Below are 23,639 nucleotides of genomic sequence, written 5' to 3'. Positions count from 1 at the left end.
TTCGGAACTTCCAGTAATTTTTCCAGCAGTGGGCCACAAACTTGCCTGTCCATCATGTCCATTTTTTCAGCCACTGCCTGGTGCAACAGATTTTCCCTTATTACACCCTCTACTAAGGCCATCCTATGATCTATGGTCTGTAATGAGTTAGTAAATTGTTTAGTTAGCTCAAGTTGATCATCAAATTTTTGAGACTGGACCATGATCGTTGTTGCAATTGAGTCCAATGTTGTGCATATAACTTTCATGATGCTTAAAATTGGTTGATCTAATGAGGTATCGTCTCTATTTCCCCAGGTTTGCTCACTTTGCTCATTATTTGTCTGGCCTTCTGAGTTCTTATCGTCCTCTCCTCTATGACCTAGCATTATGCTGCCTTCCAAGAGGTTTAAATCTTCCAATGTTATACTGTTTAATTGGGGCTCTATACTACCAATTACGAAGTTGTCAGGCGAGGAGAGCTCCAGACTAAAAGAACTATGATCAAATCTGCTCAACGTTAGGTTCGTTTTTACAGTTTGGCTCCCATGGTGAAGCTGTGGTGTTGAGAGCTTATGTGAATATTTCTGCAATGATTGTTCTGTTTCAGGCCCCTTTGCATTTTGAAGGACTGTAGGTTCTAGTTTTAGATGAAGTAAAGGGAATATCAGTGGAGAGCTCCCAGAATGTAGTGGTCCCATTTGGGCTTCCGGATGAGGTGATTCATTACTTTTTCTTTTTCTTTGTCTTTGTTCTTCCGAGAAACTGCCCCTTTCTGGGGAACTAATTGACCCCACTTTGCTACCCACAAAAGAGTTGTTCGTTCCACAGGGTAGTCGTGATGATCGGGCAGATCGCTGCTGGGATGAACAGGAATCCTGATGCCCAGTCTCTAAGAGCTCCAGCTCGCCCTCCACATTATTGTCACCTTTTTCCCCTGATGGCTGTGATGGGAGGTCGCAAGCTTTAAAGGTTTGCTTCTGCAGCCAATCAGAATTTAGATTTATATGGTTGTAATAGTTGGTAATAGTATTTATCTTTGATTTAATTTCCCTTGCTCCCCTGGCCCCACCTGAGCCCAGGTGCGCCGGTATATACTGCTGTTTCCTATGCAGAGGACTAACAAGGCCCCCCACCGTTTCACCTGCATTCAGTGATACATGCCCCATATCATCAGAGTCGGTATGGACTAGACGCATAGACAGCATAGACCCTGGTGCCGTTTCGGGTGTCCCTCCTGGTTTGCTTTCATCATTGGGAATCCCATTATGGGCGTCCTCTGCTGCTGCGGCCTCTGCTGTGACCACTCCTTGGGTTATAAATTCCCCCTGGGATAATTTAGTGGCTCTAGGGCCCAGGTCTTGCCCCAGATCTTGTAAGCTGTTGGGTTCCTGCTCTGGTCTTTGGGATTTTACTGGATAACTGAGTGCCTCGTTGGCCTCTCTGGCTTTCTTTGTTTTCCCTCTTGTTCCAACCATTTTTGAAGTCTTACTGTTTGAATGGATCAGCAACTTCAACAATTTCCGGGATCTGTAGGACGTTTCTCTAGAATGTAGAGCTTGACTTTGCTTGCTTTGCTGTGTGGTGACGCACAGTATGCACAGTACGCCGTACAAAAAGCGTGATGTTCGAATGATATCTGTCCCTCTAGCGCAGTTTAATATGTCAATTAATGGCCTCCTCTGATTCTCTGGTTCTCTCTATCTGGCCCCTTCTGATCCTCTCTGTCTCTGTTGTAAAGGCGTCTACTTACGCCTACTTGCGCTACTTATGCGTTGCTTATGCACTGCATTACTTTATGCGCTACTTTATGTGGCCCACTCTCGATCCACTCACGGCCACGACACTGGCCACAGGAGCCACTTAGGTCACTTAGGTCGCTTAAGTCACTTAGGTCAGGTAATTTTCCTTAGGTCAGGTCAGGTCAGAGAAACTAAATATGGCTAGGTGCCGCTGTGGTGGCTACGGTGGCTGAAAACAACGGATACCCTCCTTGGCTCACCTCCTTGGCTCACCTCCTTGGCTCACCTAGTCCATATGGTAGCAGGGTAGGGCGGCAACCCCAAACTCTCCTCTGGTGCCCCTCTGGTGCCCCTCTGGTACTCCTCTGGTGCTCCTCTGGTGCTCTGGTGCTCTGGTGCTCTGGGACTCAGGGACTCAGGGACTCTGGGACTCTGGGACTCTGGGACTCCGGTACTCCTCTGGTGCTCTTTCTGGCTTCTGGCTTCTGGCTTTTCCTTGTGCCCAGACCACGCCGTAGTCCGCACCGTTACAGCGAACCGGCGCAACTGAGGGCCCCCAGAGGCGCTGGTGAAGAAACAGGCAGCAGTCCTGGTCACGCCTACCTGCTCACGGAAGCTCACGGAAACTGCTCTCCCCGAGCCAGCAGCTACAGCCCCCGGACCATGCACCTCGGAGCGGAGCAGCAGCCCCCGACTGCGCCCGCCACAGAAGCAGCTCACCCGGCTTTTCCGGCTTCCCGAGCTGTTTTCCACGGCTGTTTTCCCCCTGCTAGCAGTGGCAGACACCGGCTAGCGGCGGCGGCAGCAAACCGTGTGCCGGACGCGCACCTCGCACTCGCACTCGTGGTGAGCAGCCGCGACGCGAGCCACCCGGCACCAGCGTCGACCAGCGTCGTGTGTCGAACTCCTCTCTCCTCCTCTCTCGTCTCGTCTCTGCTGTTCACCCGATACGAACGATGCTGTGATGTGTCGAAGCTCCTCCTTGGTCATTGAACTTAGCTGTCCAATTGGCTGTTCATTTCTTACCGAAATTACAGTTTTAGGCAAAACAAGGACAAAATGCCACGTTACTTTTCAATGCCGGAATTGCCTTCAATTGCCTAGACTGAGGATTCATTTTTCTGGTTTTACTTTTGTAACACCAAAAATCAAGTTGTGAAACAACAGCAGGATGTCTCCTATTGGCCTACTGCAAAAGGGCACGGGTTAGGAAATGTTTGCAAAAGGAACATCATTGACCAAAGTTGAAAGAAAAGGAACCGTTCACGGGGTCAATTAGTTCTTGCAGGAGCTCAAAAAAGCATTGACAGATGCAATTGTACGAAATGAAAGACCAGCCACATGCACTAGGTATCTTGGTGAGCAACAGTTCATCTGTTTATTAGATATCAGGACTTTAAATTGGTTATTCTGAATATACTGCAACAAATAACTCCTGCCATCTTCATGTATCAGCCAGTCACATTTGTTTTAATATGCTGAGACACAAGGTAAAGCAGGACGCCTCTAGGACAAAAATGTTTTTTATATATTAGATTTGTCATGAATGCTGGGCTTACACTAGACCTGACAGGGGATTACAAAATTATTTTCTAAAAGACTAAATGAAGAATTCTCTCAATCGATCACTATGGTTAAACCCTGAACATCTCTTGGAAGAAAGAGTAAGTTGGTCCTCCAGGCCAAGGAAAAATAGACATCCGTTGGCAAATCAAAATACAATTTGTCGAGCTATGGAAACCATAGCACTGAAAAGCAACAAACCAACTGCCTAATAATGATTAGTTTTCCAGATACTGTATCTAAGGTAAGAAGACCGAGACACCAGGTATGTTTTTGAAAAATAGCAAAACAAGTAGCAGGTGAATTGATCCTTATTCTTGTGGCATTACCACACTTAAGCCAGAGTTAACATGGATGATGACCATTCTCGGGAGCAAATTGAAATGCAATGGATTTTTGTTGCACACAAATACATTGATATATTTGTACGGAGGCCGACGTTTGGTAAACTACTATAAGGATATTGCTTTACTGAGGTCCAGCTGTACAGCTCCAGTAGGATCTTCCAGAAAATACTTTCCCTAAAGTAAGGAAAGAAAAGACAAACAGAAATCAAGTTAAATATAAGGAAAAGATAGGCATCCTTATCATCTGCAGATAAACCAGAGATCAGAGCTCCTATTAGTCTATGCATCAAAGTTGATGGCATTACCAAGTTATGTAACGTTAATGACCTTGATGCGGTGCAGACCACCTCATTCTGAAACCCAGAATCACGACCAAAGACGCTTCTTTAAATAAAGGATCAAACAGTGCCTGTTCAGTGATGTATCACATTCTCTTTTTCACATATTTCTATTATTCTGCTCTCTTTCAAGACAGTTTTTAGTAAAAACTGACTTTTCTATTTATTTCACTCAGGAGTAGCAATGTCACAGAGCTAAAACATAATATTTACTGAGAAAGTGGCACACAGAAAAGGTTAAAAACAACTGATGAAGGAAAGCACTCAGAGGATAGATGTCTGCAAATGACACCGTCTTCAGAATTACATATCACTGAAAAAGTAAAATCACAAATGCAGATTGCTTCAGAGAGGGTTTACAGTATTGGATCGAAGACCTCGAGAGCAAGAAGTCCAGTTTTCATCAGTCAGTCAGTATCAAGGTCCTTAACTGAATGAGCCCCTTCTTTTTGGGTCAATGCAAGACATTGCAAACAAATGTGAGGATTGTTGCAATCTACTACTGTACAGATGCTCCAACACTTCACCCAGTTTTGGTCCTCTCATCCCAAAGTTTCTTCAATAACTATACGACTTAATGGACCTAAAGGGTTGAAGTGTACACTGTATTCGAAGCAACCACTTGCTTTTAAATGCAAGTTTGAGATCTGGAAGAGCTGTTTTAAAGTATGGGAAACGTGGACCACTGCCCAGGACCCCAACCTTCCAAGTGACCCCATGAGAAAGTGATTTCCTATCTATTTTCTGTATGTCAACCTCCTTCTCTCTCTGCCTACCTCTGACTCTTTGCCCTATATCAATTTAATGACTTCTGTTGTCCCAAGAAACACGTTTCAACTTTTTTGCGTAATGGTTTCAAAGTTTAACAATTAATTTAGTATTGTCTGGCATCATGCGAGCTTGAATTTGCGGGAAATGGGTAATACAATTAGAATATAATCAGGACAGGTACCCCCAAATATGTCTTGCCCAGGGCCCCCAAGTCCTTAAGATGACATTACTTTGTTCTGACGCAGGTGGTCACATGCATGGAAAAGAGTCCTGAGTCATACAAGCACAGAACAGAGTTTGAATGGAGCAGGCACCATCTGTAAGGTACCCAGACTGAAGCTGGATCCACGCTCAATGTAATCAGCCTACAGAAGGAATAATGTGACAAAACGAAAACCGCGGCAATACACAAGTTTGAATTTATCATTCATAAAAAAAGAAGCTGATGCACAAAACCACTTCGAATATTCACAGCTGACAATGGGGGCTACCTACTGTTATGGAATACTTTTTTTATACTAGAAGTTATCAGAGATGCATATGCTTGCTTACAATGCAACGGACCGGTATATTTGCAGTGAACAGGTTTTACACCCAAACGTTTTAACAGCAAACGAAGCATTTTCATAAAACACCAGCTGAGGCGAAAGATGCACAACAGAAAAACAAAAACTGAGCACAACATGAAAGAAGAGTGGTTCAAACCCACAGCCAAGTATTTGTCCCCTGTTCTGGGACATTCAAGCTACTTGCTGGATGATACCCACACCGTACCATGGAGGCATATCTCAAATAGCCTCTAACAACTTTGAGAACCATCCTACTCTCCTCCCAGGGCTAGAATCGACAGCACTGCCTCCAATCACAGGCACCTTTAACGAATGCGCATGTGTAGTTGCTGCATTCATATTTCCCCCTTGTGTGTAAGCTTACGGCAGGCAGGAGGGGGACTGAGGCCTGCGCTCCAAGTTGAAGAAGCTTCTTAAATACTACCTGTAGTTCCTTCCTTTTCACAAAAGATTCAGTGCTAAGGTCAAGATCCTTTGACCTTGAAAGAACACCTCTTTCTAACAGCCACTGCCTTCAGTACCATTTCTTTGATCCCATCTTCCTGTATGACTTCTGAGTGCATGCATTCACCTCTATCTCCCAACTTATATATTTTTTTTATTTTAATTTATTCAGACAGTAAAAGCTCACATAAATATAAAAAATACAAACCCTCGTTGAGCAGACATAGTTTTAAAAACCTAATTGACTATATCACTCCCATACATCACAGCTATTAAGGGTAATGAAACCACTATTAAAGATGAGGTGTCCTCAGTGTGTAGACGTGTACAAATGCTATTTTAATGTTCTGCATACCTTATTTTTTTAATCTCTGCCTGCCTCTATAGAGGGACTGTGTGGAGTCATTAATATATCTCACCACACCAAAAGGAAGAGTGGGCAGCGATCTTTATAGGGGTTGTTCAAGGATAAGCCAATCCTTGCTCTACAGTTGCATTCCTTCAAGTGAGGAGGGTCCTACTGCACCGAATACGGTTTAGGTCAGCCTTATATGATAACTCATCTTCACTAAAAAAAAAAAAAAAAAAAAAAAAGACAAAAAAACCACTCCTCTATAACGTCCAATCTGGATTCTGTTCCAAACACAGCAGCCACAATTCGGATACTAGATGGGGCGCTACAAATCCTGTATGAAGGGAGCGCATACCTGCTGGTATTTCGTTACCTTTTTGCAGCATAGGACACCCTATAACACCAGTCCGTTATACATCTTGCATCTTTAAGAATGGGGTTCGAAGGTACAGTCCTAAATTGGTTTAAATTCGTTATGGTCTCAAAATCTCACATTATGAAAGTAAACTTATTTTAATTACCCACCATCTAAGTCAAATGTGATGTTGCTCACGTTCTGTCCTATTAAAATACCTCTTTAACCTTTATGTGGAACCCTTAGTCACAATAAGCCAGGACAGCACAACTGTATACATCAATATGGCGAGTATTGAAAACATGTAAATCCACGGAAGGTTCTCTAACACAGCCAGCGCAGCCAATCTGAAGATCTTCCATTAACAGTGAACCAACTGGATGTCTCTTCTCCTTCTGAAATTGAATTCAACTAAAATTGAATTTGTGCTCCTTTGTTCCAATAGCTCTTTGCCCCAAACACATTAGGGAATAGAATGTCTAGCATTTGTCCACAATCTGGTCCCTGGTAACAAATCACTGGGCTTTCTCCTAGAATAACATCTAAACTAAAAGAACCATCACCAAATTGACAAGATATTCCTCTTTTCAACTCCATCGGCTGAGGAATCTATAACTGTACATTTCTTAGACTTCAGTTCAACACTTCTGGCCCTAACCCTGAGCCTTTTGGATGGTGGTAATGCAGTCGTGGAATGCTTTTCTAAATCCATTCTGATGCCCCTAAAATCTGAGCAACATGTAGCTGCTATGGTAGATATAGGAGGCAGGAAATCAGACCACATAACACCCACTCCAAGACTTCTCCATTGGCTCGCTTTGGAAGCAAGAGCTGACTTCAATATTGCTAGTTTAACTCATAAAGCAGTATAAACCATCCAAACGTTCACACTATAACACACTTCAAATCAGAGGCCACAGAAACATTAGGAACAATCTTGACAAATCCAGTATGCAAAGAGCAAAAGCATCTTAAAGGGCTTTATCAAGCCCTGCCTCCAGGCTATGGAACTTGGCCTCAGACAGTATTATGCAAAACCTTCTACTCTTCAATAAGGAACTAAAAAGCGGCCTCTTTCAAATACATCTACTTAACATTCTAATTTTCTGATGGATACAACTACCTGTGGATTCCTCACCTAATGAATACTCCCACTGCTCCAGCATTCTACGGAAATCTTTTTCCTAGCTTCTGCACGTCGACGAGGACGTCACATTTGCCCACGCGACGCCGTCTGACGTCATACAGGCAATAAGAGGTCCTTGTCGACGTGCCGACGTCAGTTCCCTTTTTTCCGTGCCATTCGAAACAGTTATCTTTGAGGAAGCTACTGTTGCTGTTCGGCATTTACAGTGTGTTTTTTTTTTTTTTTTTTCTGTGTTTTTTCTCTGAGGTTACTATGTCTCAGAGGAAGTCAGGTTTTAAGCCCTGTCAAGAGTGTGGGGGCAAGATGTCGGTTACGGACCCACATTCGGACTGTTTGTGGTGTTTAAGTTCCGACCATGATGTGGCCAGGTGTGATTCATGTCAGCATATGAATCCGAAAGCCCTGAAGGAGCGAGAGGCCAAACTTTTTATGGCGAAGTCGAAGAAAAAGGAGAAGAGGCACCATAGAAAATCCTCCTCGCCGAAGTCTCATCGGCGTCATCGAGACTCCCGGCGCCGTCGGGAATCACGGCGCCGGTCGAGTAAGGAGAGGTCTCGGTCGAGGTCACCATCGACTCGGCGTCGGAAGACTTGGGAAGTCAGTCCCACAGTCACTCCTCATCCATCAACGCCGTTGCCTTCTCCATCCTCGCCGACTTCGCCTGGGTCTTCGGGCCAGCCGCCTTCAGTATTTGAGGTGCCACAGCCTCAAATGTTCTCTCCGACGTTGCAGACGTCGAGGCCGGCGTCGGTGTCGCCTTCGATCCAGGCACCCCAGTATCCGGCTTTTCCGGCCCCTGGAGCCGATAATACCGCATTTTTAAATGCGATGTTTTCCATCTTTCAGCAGATGGCTCCAGGTGGCGCACCGGCTGGGCCTTCGAGTCCTTTGGCTTTTAGCTTGGGTGCTCCGGCTCCGCTGCGACCAGCACCCTTCATGCCCTTTCTCCCCCTGGGGAACGTGGGCTCGGCGCCGGTGTTGGCTCCGGTGGCTCCAGGGACTTGGGCTCCGGAAGTTTCGACTCCAGCGGCTTCGGTGTTTCAGCCAGTGACGCTGTCTGGGCCTTCTGCGACTCCGAAGCAGTCTTCTCTTCATCCGACTCCTGGTTCGGCGCCGAAGCTACCTGTGGCGCCTGTTGACCCGGCGTCGGACGGATCCGGTGATCGGCGTCGTTCTTCGACATCTGCTGACGCCATGTCGACGCCGAGGATTGAGGAGAGGCTGCACTCGAGGATACGTGCTCTCCGTCTCTTGGAAGAACAAGAGTATCAGCAGATCCTGGAGGAAGGAGAAATTGAAGACTCTGGCGAGGGTCTTCATGGGCTGGACACCGCTAGTGGCCTTGATACTTCCCCTGAGTGGGACTTGTCATCTCCAGGGGAGTATACTGAAGAGGCGGCCACTTTTCATGCTGTGATAAAGAAGGCAGCTAACTTCCTGGAACTGCCTTTGCCGGTAACTGAGGCGAAGCAGAATCTGCTGACAGAGGTATTACATCCGGCCTCTACATCAGCAGAACCTCTTTTGCCGTTTAACGAGGCGCTGCTGGAACCTGTGTTGGAGGTCTGGAAGAAGCCGGTATCTTCCTCGGCTGTCAATAGGTCTGTGGCCAGGAGGTATCGGGCTGCACCAACTGACCCTGGCTTTCTTACCAGACACCCTACGCCTGAAAGCTTGGTGGTCCAGGCTTCCTGCTCGGCGAGGTCTGCGCCTGGGTCTTTTCCATCAGTGCCATCGGATAGGGACTCCAAGAAGATGGATATGCAATCCAAGAAAGTGTTCTCGTCATGTAGCATGGCGTTAAAGTCCACCAATGCTACGTGTATTTTAGGGAGGTACATTTATGCTCTGATGGACGAAAAAACATCTACGCATACAGAGGTTCCTCAAGGGCTGTTGAATCTCGTGTCAGACGCTCAAGCTGCTGCAACCCAGGTTATCCAATCTGGGTTGGACACAACTGACTCGGTGGCTAGAGCGATGGGCACGGCTGTGGTTACGAGAAGACAGGCTTGGCTTCGCAACTCAGGGTTCTCATCAGATGTCCAGTCGACCCTGTTGGACCTCCCTTTTGATGGGGATAAGCTCTTTGGTGCCAAGGCAGATTCGGCCTTGGAGAGGTTTAAGGAGAGCAGGGCCACGGCCAAGTCGTTAGGATTACAAGCCACTTCTTCTACCTCCTCCAGATTTTTGAGGAGGTTTCGAGGATTTGGTCGTGGCTCATCCTCTTCCTCCTTTCGGGGGAAATTCCAACAGCCTACCTCTTCTCTCACCTATACATCCTTTAGAGGGAGGGGTTGGGTTCGTACCAGGGGAGCCTCTCAGCAGCACTCTTCCTCTTCCTCTGGAGGGGTGCAGCAGGGGAAGCAGCCTTAGGCTTCCACCAATTCCCACTCACTCCTCTCCTGTAGGGGGAAGGTTACTGTATTTTCTTCACAAGTGGGAGGTCATTACATCAGACGCCTGGGTTACCAGCATTGTGAGAAAAGGCTACACCCTTCCCTTTCTGGAGTTTCCGCCCCCCATCCCGCCCCGCCCATCTTGTTGTTCAGAAGAACACCTCCTGTTGTTAGAACAGGAGGTTCAAGTCCTCCTTTTAAAGGGCGCGGTGGAGTTGGTTCCAGAGCAGGAAAAGGGTCAAGGTTGTTATTCAAGGTACTTCCTGATTCCCAAGAAGGATGGTCGGTTGAGACCGATCCTGGACCTGAGGATTTTGAATTGGTTCCTCAAACAGGAAAAGTTCAAGATGCTGACCCTAGCTCAGGTGCTTTTGGCGTTGAACAAGGGAGATTGGATGGTGTCTGTCGACTTGCAGGATGCTTATTTTCATATCCCGATACTCAAGTCGCACAGGAAGTATCACCGTTTTGTGGTAGGGTCGCAGCACTATCAGTTTGCGGTCCTCTCGTTTGGTCTTACTTCAGCACCTCGAGTCTTCACGAAGGTGATGTCGGTGGTTGCAGCAGAGCTCAGGAGGAAGGGGATAGCAGTATTCCCTTACCTGGACGACTGGTTGATCAAAGCCAAGTCCCTGGAGCTTGTGTTGCATCATCTGCAGTCAACAACCCAGTTGTTGTTTGACCTGGGCTTTTCGGTGAACGTGCCCAAATCTCACCTAGAGCCCTCTCAGCGCCTCCTGTTCATAGGGGCAGTACTGGATACAACATTGAATCGAGCCTTTCCTCCGCCTCAGCGGATTCAAGACATTCAGGCGTTGGTTCCAATGTTTCAAAGTGGAGCGGTGATTCCAGTCCTCAAGGTCCTACGTCTGCTCGGTCTGTTTGCCTCCTGCATACTGTTGGTCACGTATGCTCGCTGGCACATGAGGGCTCTTCAGTGGTGCCTCTGAAGGCAGTGGTCTCAACACAAAGGAGATCTCGAAGGTTCTGTCAAGATCTCCAGAGATGCTGCCACGGATTTGAAGTGGTGGATTGCGGACGACAATCTTTCCCGGGGAAGGCCGTTCACGCAGCCTCCACCAGTGACCACGGTCATAACGGATACTTCCACTCTAGGGTGGGGAGCTCATCTGGGGGACCTGGAGATCAAAGGGCTTTGGTCTCCAGAGGAACAGATGTTTCATATCAATCTGTTGGAGTTACGGGCTGTACGTCTGGCTCTCAAGGCCTTCCTCCCATCCCTTCGCGGTCAGTCGGTTCAGGCCCTGACGGACAATACTACCGCGATGTGGTATATAAACAAACAGGGAGGAGTGGGGTCGTACCTTCTCTGCAGAGAAGCTCTTCGGCTATGGTCCTGGGCAAAGGACCATCAGATTTGCTTGGTAGCAAATCATCTGGCCGGAGTCTTGAATGTACGCGCGGACAGTCTCAGTCGCCATTTCTCGGCCGACCACGAGTGGCGTCTCCATCCAGATCAAGTCCGTCTAATCTTCCAGATGTGGGGGTTTCCTCGGATAGATCTGTTTGTCACCCGGGAGAACTCGCACTGCCCGTTATTCTGCAACCTCCAGTATCCGGTGCAAGGAGCGTTGGGGGACGCGTTTCAGAGAACCTGGTGCGACCAGTTGCTTTACGTGTTTCCCCCCATACCCTTAATTCTCGAGTGTTGAGGAAAATTCGCCAAGACCGGACCCAAGTAATCTTAATTGCTCCGGATTGGCCAAGGAGGGTGTGGTATTCCGACCTTCTCCAACTCTCACTGTGCCCTCCGCTCCGTCTCCCTCTCAGGGCAGACCTCCTCTCGCAGTCGCAGGGGCAGGTTTTACACCCCAACCTCCAGAGTCTGCACCTTCATGCCTGGAGACTGAGCGGGGCAACCTGAGTTCCTTTTCTCTCCCGCCTGATGTAGTGGATGTTATTTTAGCGGCCAGGCGACACTCCACTAAATCTATCTACGCCAGTGATTCCCAATCTGTGCGCCGCGGCTTGCTGGTGCGCCATCAAAACTAGCCAGGGGCGCCGCACACAGTTTGGGAACCACTGAGCTATTTATAGCCCTTGGGCCAGTTCGCACAAAATAAAACTACTCAGTTGTAGCAGCTCTTTTTTAATTTTGTCCTTGAGCGCCCTCTGGTGGTTAACCACAACTAAAGGGATTCTACATTTCACAATATTTAAACAGTTATGCTATAACTACATAAAAATGAGACCTGCCCATTTTACTAGGGTTACCGTCAACCAATATTTTCCCCTTACTAAAAAACCCTATGCATGCTGTAATTAAACAACTGTTACATTTTTATTTTTTACAGTTATATATAGAATTACAATACCTTCATTGGCGTCATCCCAATTCTTTTCAGGGAGAAAAATGGATGTACTCCCTAGGCCAGGCTTACATCCCCCACCCGCCAACAAAAAGTAATATAATGGGGAGCCGCAGCCAGTGGCCAATAGATCAAGGGAGCCGTGGGTCGAAAATGTTTGGGAACCACTGATCTACGCTAATAGGTGGTCTAAATTTGTGGTATGGTGTGGAGAGAGACAGATTGATCCCTTACGTGCTCATTTGTCAGATGTTTTATCTTTTGCTTTGTCTTTAGCACAGAGGGGTTGTGCAGTGGCTACTGTTAGGGTTACTTGTCTGCTTTGTCAGCCTTCATTTGCCTTCCAGACCAGCCTTCGTTATTTAAATCTCCTATAGTACTTAGATTCTTGAAGGGCCTTATGAATAAATTTACTCCAAATCCTTTCGTTATGCCTCAATGGGATTTGTCCTTGGTCCTAACTTTCCTTATGGGGTCCCCTTTTGAACCTATGCATTCTTGCCCCTTAAGATTGTTAGTTCTTAAAACAGTTTTCCTGGTTGCTATAACTTCTGCAAGGAGAGTGAGTGAGTTGCAGGCTTTATTGGTAAAACCCCCTTATACAAATTTTTATGGGGATAAGGTGGTGTTGAGGACCAAGGCTGCTTTCCTTCCGAAGGTTGTTTCACCATTTCATTTGGCCCAGACAATTACTCTGTCCACGTTTTATCCTCCGCCTCATCCTTCAAAGGAAGAAAAGATACTACATCGCTTGGACCCAAAGAGAGCGTTAAGCTTTTACATTGACGGGACGAAGGATTTCAGGCTGGAGGATCAGCTTTTCATCGGATACGTGGGAAAGAGGAGAGGAAAGGCAGTCCACAAGAGAACACTCTCCAGGTGGGTTGTTCTTTGCATTAAAATGTGTTACTCTTTGGCAAAGAAGGATCCTCCTGATGGTATTAGAGCTCATTCCACCAGAGCTAAGTCGGCCACTTCGGCCTTGGCCAGAGGTGTTCCTGTGGTCGACATCTGCAAGGCCGCAACTTGGTCGTCCCTTCACACTTTTGCGAAACATTACTGTTTGGACTCTGAGGTCAGAAGAGACGGCCATTTTGCACGGTCAGTGCTGCAGGATTTCTTGGTTTGACCATTCAGGCACCCACCACCGAGCGCGGTACTGCTTTGGGACTCTATTCATTAGGTGAGGAATCCACAGGTAGTTGTATCCATCAGAAGAACGAGTTACTTACCTTCGGTACCGACTTTTCTGGTGGATACATTAGCTACCTGTGGATTCCTCACGGTCCCACCCGCCTCCCCGTTGCCTGTTTGGTCTAACCAAGTAATTCTTGAGTGTGCTCCTCTTGGCTTTGAGGATTGGTATAGATTATGTATATATGTGCATTTGTATCTATCTATATATATATATATATATATTTAGTTTATATATTTATTTACTTGTTTAAAAAAAAAAAAGAATTTTATTAAATTAGTGGTCCATCTTCTCGCAATGATGTGTTGTTTACAATGTCATGAAATATTGCTATTGTCTTTCATCTCATTGAATTATTGTTCTCAGGCACGTAAAAAATGTTGGTACTGACGTCGGCGAGGACCTCTTATTGCCTGTATGACGTCAGACGGCGTCGCGTGGGCAAATGTGACGTCCTCGTCGACGTGCAGAAGCTAGGAAGAAGATTTCAGTCGAATGCTGGCGCAGTGGGAGTATTCATTAGGTGAGGAATCCACAGGTAGCTAATGTATCCACCAGAAAAGTCGTTAATGAAGGTAAGTAACTCGTTCTTCTCGTTGTCATCCCATTTGTCAATGTAAATCATAGGTGTTCTTCTCCTAGTTGTATAAAAAGCACTAAGCTACCCTAGTGGCTGGGTCGCAGATTGTAAATACTACTTAACAGTGGATCACCTGAAAGAGGAGCAGAGAGACCTGTTTGGGCTCTAGGGAGGTTTGACAGGGGCCCTCCTAACATCTGAAAGCAAAATAGAGGCACTTTAGAACCAAAAATCAAATTACAGACTGGGCTTCCTGCCTATCCACATGACGTAACACTTGCAGTAATGACGGAACAGTTCATTGCCTAACAAGTGCAATGACCCCCCACCCCTTTAAGCCTAGTGTGCATTCTGAAAGCTCATACACAGACTCCTAGCATGGCAAACAAACCCACCAGATAAAAGCAGAGATGCCACTATTATTTTGATCCTCTGTGCCACTCCATCGTCCGGAAAGTAAACATTCCCTAATCACAGTGCAACATCTTTGGTGAAGAGGAGGGAATTCTATGGTGTGAGACGTAGAACAATTGCGGGTCTCTTCCTCCCTTTTACATATCAATGAGGAGGGTTTTTTCAAGAAGAGGTTCTGAAGATCGATGCACCACTGCCCTGCGCTGGATCCAGCCCTGATAAAGGTTAACACTGCAGATCAGTGGCATAGTATGTGTGGAAAGAAGATCACAAGTCTTTTGTTGCAAGCATGCACCAGCCCATAGCATTTGCTCTGGAAGGGAGAAAGAATGCTCCCTCAAGGTGCCCAACTCCAGTACCAGCCTCCACCCGAGAGCAACCAGAGTCCGCTGCCAGTTCAGAAATCATGTTCTGATAATGCAGCAGCAATGACTTCAGGGTCACTGCTTCCCCACGATCATAGACGAGTGTGGCATTCTAGGATTAGAATGTATTTCTTAGAATACTAGGGTAACCTAGGCGATAGCGACAGTTAGAGAGGAGAGAAGGCAGGAGAAGACCAGGGGAAGATCGCCTGCAGGCTGAGGTGTTCATCTGTATCAGAGACTTGAATAAACTACACATTTCAACAAGGAAGCGTGATCACCTATCTTTTTCTTTCACTGGTGATGAGGATGGTGAAACTCGTGGTGGAGTCGTTATCTGAACACTTCAACTTTCAACTCTGGTACGGTACGACGCCAACTGACTTTTGTTTGTCACGTTTTTCTGGCTGCACCGCGGTTCCTGGGGGCTGTTTGCCTTTTAACTTTTATTACCCTGCCGCTTATTGCCGATTAACCAGGCTGGCATGCGCTGGATTCAGGCACACGCTGTAACCAACTGGTCTGGCACGCGCTTGCTGACTTTAGGGACGCGCTGTAACCAACCGGTCTAGCACGTGCTGTCTTTGACACGACACGTGCCGTCTTGCTCACCGGTTGACGCGCGCTGTCTCTTGACATGCACTGTCTTTCTTGTGTTTTTTTTCCGGCTTCTACACACTCGCATTGCTGAGCGCGCCAAGACACGTCTGGACGCCGGATGACTTATGCCTGGACGTTACGCCTGGGCGTTTTGGCAGCCATCTTATTTAATTGGGAAACATCCAACACAGCTTTTCTGGCGGCCATCTTGGAAAGATTTATCGTGAACATTAAAACGTAGTGAAAAAGGGATCTCTCCTCAACAGTTATAGCGGAAGTCATCTTACATTGAGCTTTATAGATTATCACTTTTGCTGGCTCACTCCTCACAAACATACCAGGAGTCTCAGTTCAGTGACAGGCACACGTCTGGATATTTGCCGCATCCTGTCCATTTATTTCAGTGGCAGGCACACTTTTCTCTTTACATTGTGCTTTCAACGCTGTGACAGACTCTCCTGCCTAGACACTTCTACCGTATCTACGGTTTGGATCATTACATACAAACATGCAGAATGTTACCTGTCCACCGTTCTTTTCATCCTCTCTTGGAGAACCACAAATCCCTTGGAAGAAATTGAAAAGTGTTTTTGCACACTATGCTAGAGTTTGTGGCACCTCTAAGTGCGGAGCGGAAAATGTCTCTTCTGTTGCATTGCTTAGGCCCTGAAGGACAAGAGGTTATTGAAAACCTTCCTGAGCTCACAGTTGAAGATGCTGGTGATCTCAATGATTTTGAAATCTGCATAAAGAAACTTGATTTACACTACTTACCGAAAATGTCCACAGTTCTAGAGAGGTATCATTTTGGGAAAAGATTTCAAAGGTCTGGAGAATCTGTGGAAGAATATATTACTGTGCTTAGGAAATTAGCTTCGACATGTGGTTTTGGAAGTAGTAAAGATGAGAGGTTGAGGGATCAATTCATGTGGGGCTGCAGTATTGATAAGGCAAGATAATCCATTTGGACTAAAGACAATCCGTCTCTTTTTGAGGTTGTATCCATTGCTAAAACACATGAACATAGCTCTGCTTGTCTTGAAGAAATTAGGAAGACAAGTTTGTGTGGAAAAGAGGATGAAATTCATTATGTCAGTCAAGGGGGACGTTTACAAGATAAGACAAACTCTCAGAAATTAGTAAAGGTTAATTTTGGCAGCCCCAGAATTAAGAAGGGTGTACAAGGTAGATGTTATAGGTGTGGTGAGCTTGGTCACTATGCTAATTTTAAAAGTCGTGTACGTTGGAAAGTTGTTTGCAAAACCTGTGGTAAAAAGGGACATGTTACTTCATGTTGCAAGAATTCCAATTAAAAAGAAGATGATGATTCTCCTAAAGAATTCATTTTACAGATCAAAAATGGAATAAGTGGCCTGGTAGAGATTGTACAAATTGAGGGAGTACATGTTCCAATGTTGTTTGATTCAGGTGCGAAGATCACCTTGATCCCTATGAGTTTATTTGAAAAACATCTGAAATCCTCTGTAAAACTATTCAAACCAGACATTTCTCCTAAAGGTTATGGTGGTGAACCTATTAAGTTGTTGGGTTATTTCATAGGTTCCATTCAATACATGGATAGACTCACAGCCTGCAAGATATTTATCTCCATCAGAGGAGATTCTCTCATCAGTTGGCCTCACCAGAGAGATTTAAGGGTTTATCTTGATCCAAACGAGTCCCCGTCAGTTAGATTGAAAGATCTAGGCTGTGTCAATACTGTAAAAAACATTAGACCATCCTATGAACAAGAATTCCCTGATCTCTTTCAGTCTAGGCTTGGTTGTTTGAAAGGCTATGTTCATGAGATTAAGACAAAAAAAGGTGTTACTCCTGTAGTCAGTAAGGTGAGAAGTGTTCCTTTGATGGTAAGGGAGAAAATGAGAGCAGAAATAGAAATGTTGGAGCTGAATGGAATAATTGAGAGGGTAGAGGCCACTGAGTGGTTGGCTCCAGTTGTGATGGCGGTAAAACCTAATGGCGAGCCGAGATCATGTGTTGACTTGAGGGAGCTAAATAAATGCGTGATAATTGACCACTATTCCTTGCCTAACATTAACGAAATGTTAGCACTTCTTAGTAATGCAAAAGGTTTTTCATCCATTGATTTGACCTCTGCCTACCACCAGATTAAGTTACGGCCGCTGTATTTCAACGTGCCATGGAGAGAGTACTTCAAGATTTACCAGGATGACATTTTAGTACACAGTAAGGATGTAACTGAACATAATACGAGAGTTCGGCAAGTTCTTCAGAGACTGAATGAGTGTGGTCTAACATTGAAAGCAGAAAAATGTAAATTCAATCTTGATGAAATTGATTATCATGGTCATAAGATCTCCTCTCATGGTATTGAGCCTAAAAAAAGCTTAGTTGACGCAATTGTTAAAGATTGCGAGCCCAACTTCAAAGGAAGAAATGACGAAGTTTCTAGGGATGGCTGAGTTTTATAGTAAATTTGTAGACAACTTTGCAGATAAGACCTAGTCTATTAGAGATTTAGTTAGGAAAGGTGTTACATTTCGATGGGATAAAGCATGTGAGGATGAATTTATGAATGTGAAACACAACTTGAAGTTTGCTTCATGTTTACAAACCTTTGAACCTGGCCAACATACTATAATTATGTCTGATGCTAGTGCCAAAGGACTTGGTGCTGTTCTATTACAAACTCACAATGGTGTGGAGAAAACTATACTTTTCATCTCAAGGTGCTTAAGGGGTGCGGAATGAAATTATTCTGTGATCGAGACGGAGGCACCAGCTGTATTTCGGGCTGTGAACAAACTAAGGAAATTTATTTGGGGTAGTAAATTTTTTGTAATAACTGACCATAAACCTCTGAAAGAAATGTTTGAAAAAAAGGGTCTAGATGCTGTTTCAGGAAGGATTAGGAAATGGGTGGTGACTTTGCAAGACTTTTGTTTTGAAGTCCAATATGTAACTGGCACACAGAATCTTGGAGAGAAGAGAAGGCAGGAGAAGACCGAGGGGAAGATCGTCTGCAGGCTGAAGTGTTCATCTGTATCAGAGACTTGAATAAACTACACATTTCAACAAGGAAGCGTGATCTCCTATCTTTTTCTTTCAACGAGCGTAATAAATTCCCCACTCTGCTTTCTCTGCCTGAAATAGAAGCTTGAAAATTCGGATCCCGGGGGTCACAGACACCAGAACATCAAAAGCCTCTCCTGGAACTCTGAAAAATGCCACCAAGTAGGAGCCCTGCTCTGGCAACATTATGATTCAAGGAAATTCTGAAGCCCTCATTTTTAGGGTCGAGCCTGCGTCGCATGCGCTTGCGAGACGCTTAAGTAGTTAGAAAAGGGCTCGGAGCCCCATCCAAGTCACGTCAGTGTCTTTCTTTGGTTCGTGGGCTTGCCTGTTAAAATCTGCTTGCTTTCATTAGTGGAAGGCATGCGTACATCATCATGCCTTTTCCGGTGGTTAGCCCTCCTCGAGCGCAACGACCAAGTACTGAAAACATGCGAGGCTCGCCGTTTTCCGTCCGGTTTGTCAACTGCTTCTCATCTTTTTTGACAGCATGATCTCGCTTGGCAGATGTCTTTTCTGTTTCACGTTGTTTTATGCAACATCATGTGTGTTAAAATAAGCCATTCTGCCTGTTGATCAAGCGCAAGACACAGTTTAACTGACATACTCTGGCTGATGAAAGTGACAAGAGTCCGCATACGAGCAAGCTGTTATGCCGTGATTGATTGTTGCGCCCTTCATTCGGAGTAGATTTATTTTCCATGCTAGCAATGCACATGGATACCTGAACCATGTGTCACGAAAATCCTTTCTCGGATGAGAGAATGCTGCTTCCACAGACCACACACACAGCATCTGCATTAACAGAGGAAAGGGATAAACACCCCATACAAGTTCGTAAACACCCCCCACCCCCTTCCCTGCCTTTAATGGAATGGAATGCAGGAGGTGCAAACTGGATAATGCCTGCTTAAGTACCTCTTGTCGCTTCTGTAACGCTGCGTTCAGCTCGCTTTTGACTTGACTTGCTGGGTTTGGTGAAGAGGAGTCTGCCTCCCAAACTCCTTGGCAATTCAGAGTACCGGGAGCTCGAAATGCAATTCAGTGTTGCCCGTGGATATTTGTAACCACACCAAGAAAGGGAAGCCCTGTGTTTAAAAGTGGCTTGAGAACAATATGTTTCAGTAGAATAACAGGTTTAGAACAACACAGACATTTGTTTCAGATGAAAAAAAAACAATGTATTACTACTTACATTTCTTAAAAACGGCATGTATACGTACAAAGTATGATATGTAAATTACATAATTACTTTCTGTCTAGGAGCGGCGGGTGACAGAACAATTTTGTGAAAAGGACTGGAAATAAAAATGTAAGGTATGGCTTTGTGAACAAGCTTTGCCTCAGCCTGAGTGAAAGGTCACAATCTATTTGTGATCTTGTCTTGTTTTTACCCCTCCAGTAGACTGTTAATTTTCACAATATCAGTATATCATTGAAATACTATAATTGCGAAGGTTAAAAACAACATAAATTTTTTTCAACTAAATTTGTGACTTAAGTGGATTTTCGTAAGTTTTGGTTCTTTTTGACGTCCTGTGGTTTTGTTTACAGTGTTGCTTCATGCAGATACTATGGGTTTCGGTAACCATTCCCTTTCCCCTTTCTTTTACTTCAGGTTTTCCAGAGATTGGTGTTATAGAAATAACTTCCCGCAATCTTCGCTCACGAACAAGAACTGTTCTGAAAGGAAGTAATCTGAAAGTGGGAGATGTTGTGATGGTGAAATATAATGATGATGGTCCAGAGGAGCGAGCATTGTAGTTTGATGCCCAAATAACAGCGTTGAAAGTAATCTCAGGGTCTAACAAAGAGGTGCATGCCAGAAGTTTCATGAGCTAAGTTTGTTTCTAGATCGAGATTTGTTGTTTTACGTAATTTGTAAAACAATGAAATTCCAATGTAATCTTTATTATCACCATATCTTTTTAATTGGAGTTTATTTAAGGAAATGTACAAAGGTGTAAAAGAGCTAATTGTGCACCAGCCAAAACACTGCAAATTAAAAATATTGCTAAAATTAGATATTTTAAACGCAAATTGCAGATGTGTTTTGTTTAACTTCATGAAAGCAAGTCTGTGCTAATTAGAAAGCAGAGGAGGCTATAAACTATAGATTGTTTTCTGAAGAAAAAAACACTATCCCTCACTTTAACAGCAATGCTGAGGATCAGTTAAACTAAAATGCCCCTTCACATTGGAGGGGGTCATTTAGAATTGTCGGAGCTGGGGCACCACTGTTAATGTACCTTGTGTTCACCCTGCTATATTTGTGTTCCACTCGCTTTTTAGGTTGAGCGCGCAAGCACTCTGATGTGTTGTAATCTATCTGTGTGCTTTTAACCACATCCACTGCACGCCCATCACTATCACTCGTTCATGGGCTTTCCTTTTAAAAATCCTTTGTTATTCATAAATGCTTTACGCTTGTCCCTCCCTGGGGTCGTTTTGTTACAGCCTTGGCCATCAACCCTGTTACATGGGTAATTGCACGATTGCTGATATGTTTGACTGCGAGCAAACACCTTTTTCTTTTTGTGCCTCTCCTTCGCGCTCATGCTCATGGTGGCCATGGCACTTTGAAATGCCTCACTTATGTCAACTGTTTTACTTTTCATTTTTAATTTATGTGGCAAGAAAAGTCCAGTTAGGAATTTAGAATGCCAATAACTCTAAGTCGAATAAATGCGAGACACGTTGCATTGCAAATACTTTTTAAGTTCTGCAGTCTGTGGGGGGCACATTAGAGCGACCCCAGCAAACTCTACGGGCTCCAGGACTGAGTGAACCAGGGCGGGTACATGTCCCCCCGTCGGTGCAACTCTCCGTCTACCTCCCAACTCCTTCCAAACGCGGAACTTTTTAAACAAAAATTCTCTAGGTCATTTCGAAACTAGATTTAAGCAACGAGGAAGGTGTCAGTAGTTGTTGCATTTCATATTTGTGAAAATATTGCACATTCAAAAAAATCGTCAATAAATGCCAAAGCTGGTTATAATAACCTCCCAAAAAATAACCATAGGTATTTCATTAGTCCCTCTTGTATAACCAAGAGGTCACAATGATGCCTCCTGGCTAAAAATGAGTTCTCCTAAACTTTCGGATTTTGTCAACAGACCGCATGTAAAGGAGCCAGTTTTTGCGATATTGGTATTTAAACTCCTCTCAAACCAATATTCCAAATCCTGCCACAGTAAAACACAACAGCGGTTGACAAAAATCTAAACCTCCACATCCAGCATGTTCATAATCCAAATTGCCACGTACCCAGGTCAATGTGTGATGTGCTATTCTAGTCCACTTTTTTTTTCTTTCAATTTTGGGAACTGTAGTCCTGTTTTATAATGGAATAAATATGACTACAAATTCCAGAATTCAAAGAATGAACCTGAACTGGAGCAGCACACCACACATGGACTTGTGAAACGTGGCAGGGGTGATCATAGTTGCGCAATGTAGTGCAAGAACTAGCGGCCAACTTTCCCATACCAGCATTAAACATCCTAAATATTCTGGGTTTTTTTCTCTTTGAAGTAGCTCTGGTTCATGCCCCCTTTAAAGCACTATGTTTATGAGTGGGATAACATTCTTACCTCTTTAAGTTGGGTCAACATTCCAAGAACAATCACTTCTCCAACTTTTGCTGTGCTGCCAAGTAGAGTCTCAACTGTTTTAAGCTGGAATAAATCAATAGATTAGCTGCAGGCATTTTGAACACTCAGCATTCATTTTAACACTCAAGTCTCTGCTTACAAGAACATAACAAGGTTTTGCAATGCAATATGTCGTGCATGTTCTTGAGTTAGAGCTACTGGCATTGTAAATTCATAACTGGACTTTTCTAGCCACATAAATTGGTCAACCCTGTCTCATAATTTAATCTTTTCCTGCCATATAATTCCAGTGGCCAGCATTTAACTAAAGCACTTCCATTTACCTTCTTCCTCTATCTTAAAACATATACAATTATCATAGAAAACTTAATCAGAAATAAAAATGTTGGCAATATAGTGTCATGCTCAAAACGCCATTAACAAAAATATAATTTAGGACAGATTGGAGGGTGAAAGAAAAGAGGGAGTCGGGAGTAAAGTTGGAAAGGATGCGTGGCATAGTAACGGTGTCATGGGCCCTGGAGTAGGAAAAGAAAATTATTGACTGCAATTTCGGTAGGAAAATACGGCAGTAATTAGAGTTGAGTGAGGTCCATAGGCCTCTGGGCCCCGGTGCCACTGCACCTGTTGCTCCATTGATAACTAGACCTCAGGAGAGAAAGCTGATGGGGCAGAACAAGAGAAACACAAGAAATATAAGGAATAAAGGGAAGGGTGTCGCAAAGAAATAAAAGAAAGAAGGGAAGGAAAGGAAAGAGCGAGAAAATGAAAACACAACTAAGAGAAGAAATAGAGCAAGCATGTGAGACAAGAGAAAAAAGAAAAAAGGGAAAGAAGCTAGCGAACGAAAGCTAAAGAGGAAAAATAATGAAATGTGTGAAAAGAAAGAGAAAAATTTACATTACAGAAAAAAATAGAGATAGTGAGAGAAACAAGCAGCGAAAGAGCCACGGCATGTATGTACTGACATATTTCCCACAGACACAGAATGGGAAAATACTGACACTTCGGGTCCCAACAAGTAAATTGTGGCCTCCACAAACAGATGGGAAAAAGAGGGATTCATACTAAAACGTGAATTTACAGATAAAGATAAGAAAAACACCACAGGAAGGAAGGAAGAAAGATTCTTCTTTAAGAAAAAAAGTAAAAGGACTCATACTGAGTTAAAGGAAAGCGCAAATAAAAAAAGATAAAGAAAGAATGAAGGGAAGAGAAAAAAAACAGTGAAAGAATGAACACCTGATAACGAAAAAAAAGAGTAACAAAACAAGGAAAGAAATAACCAAGTTTTTGCGAGTTTGAAAGAGAAAGTAGCAAGAGGAAGAGGGAAATCAAAAAAGGGTGAGGAGTAGAAATAAACAGTTGAAAGAAAGAGCAAAACTTAGCTTGTGGATTTTAAGAGCTGGAAAGAGTAAAGTAGGTGAGAAAGAAAATATTGATAGTAAATTGAGTAAAGGAAAGAATGGAGTGAGATAGGT

General features: G+C 44.4%; 1 protein-coding gene across 1 annotated transcript in view; it reads right to left on the bottom strand.

Moving 5' to 3' along the window:
* POLE2 (DNA polymerase epsilon 2, accessory subunit) overlaps window positions 1–23,639 on the bottom strand; it is a 314,242-nt gene that overhangs the window by 182,996 nt on the left and 107,607 nt on the right. Inside the window, exons 7-8 of the mRNA XM_069208700.1 lie at window positions 22,138–22,221; window positions 3,749–3,805 (exon numbers count right to left, since the gene is read on the bottom strand). Of these exons, the coding sequence (XP_069064801.1) occupies window positions 3,749–3,805; window positions 22,138–22,221 (141 nt within the window). The remainder of the gene's footprint in view (window positions 1–3,748; window positions 3,806–22,137; window positions 22,222–23,639) is intronic.

This window comes from Pleurodeles waltl, chromosome 9, assembly GCF_031143425.1.
Source record: "Pleurodeles waltl isolate 20211129_DDA chromosome 9, aPleWal1.hap1.20221129, whole genome shotgun sequence".
NCBI lineage: Eukaryota > Metazoa > Chordata > Amphibia > Caudata > Salamandridae > Pleurodeles > Pleurodeles waltl.
Note: the sequence above shows the minus strand (reverse complement) of the source record. Positions and strands in the feature narration are given on the sequence as shown.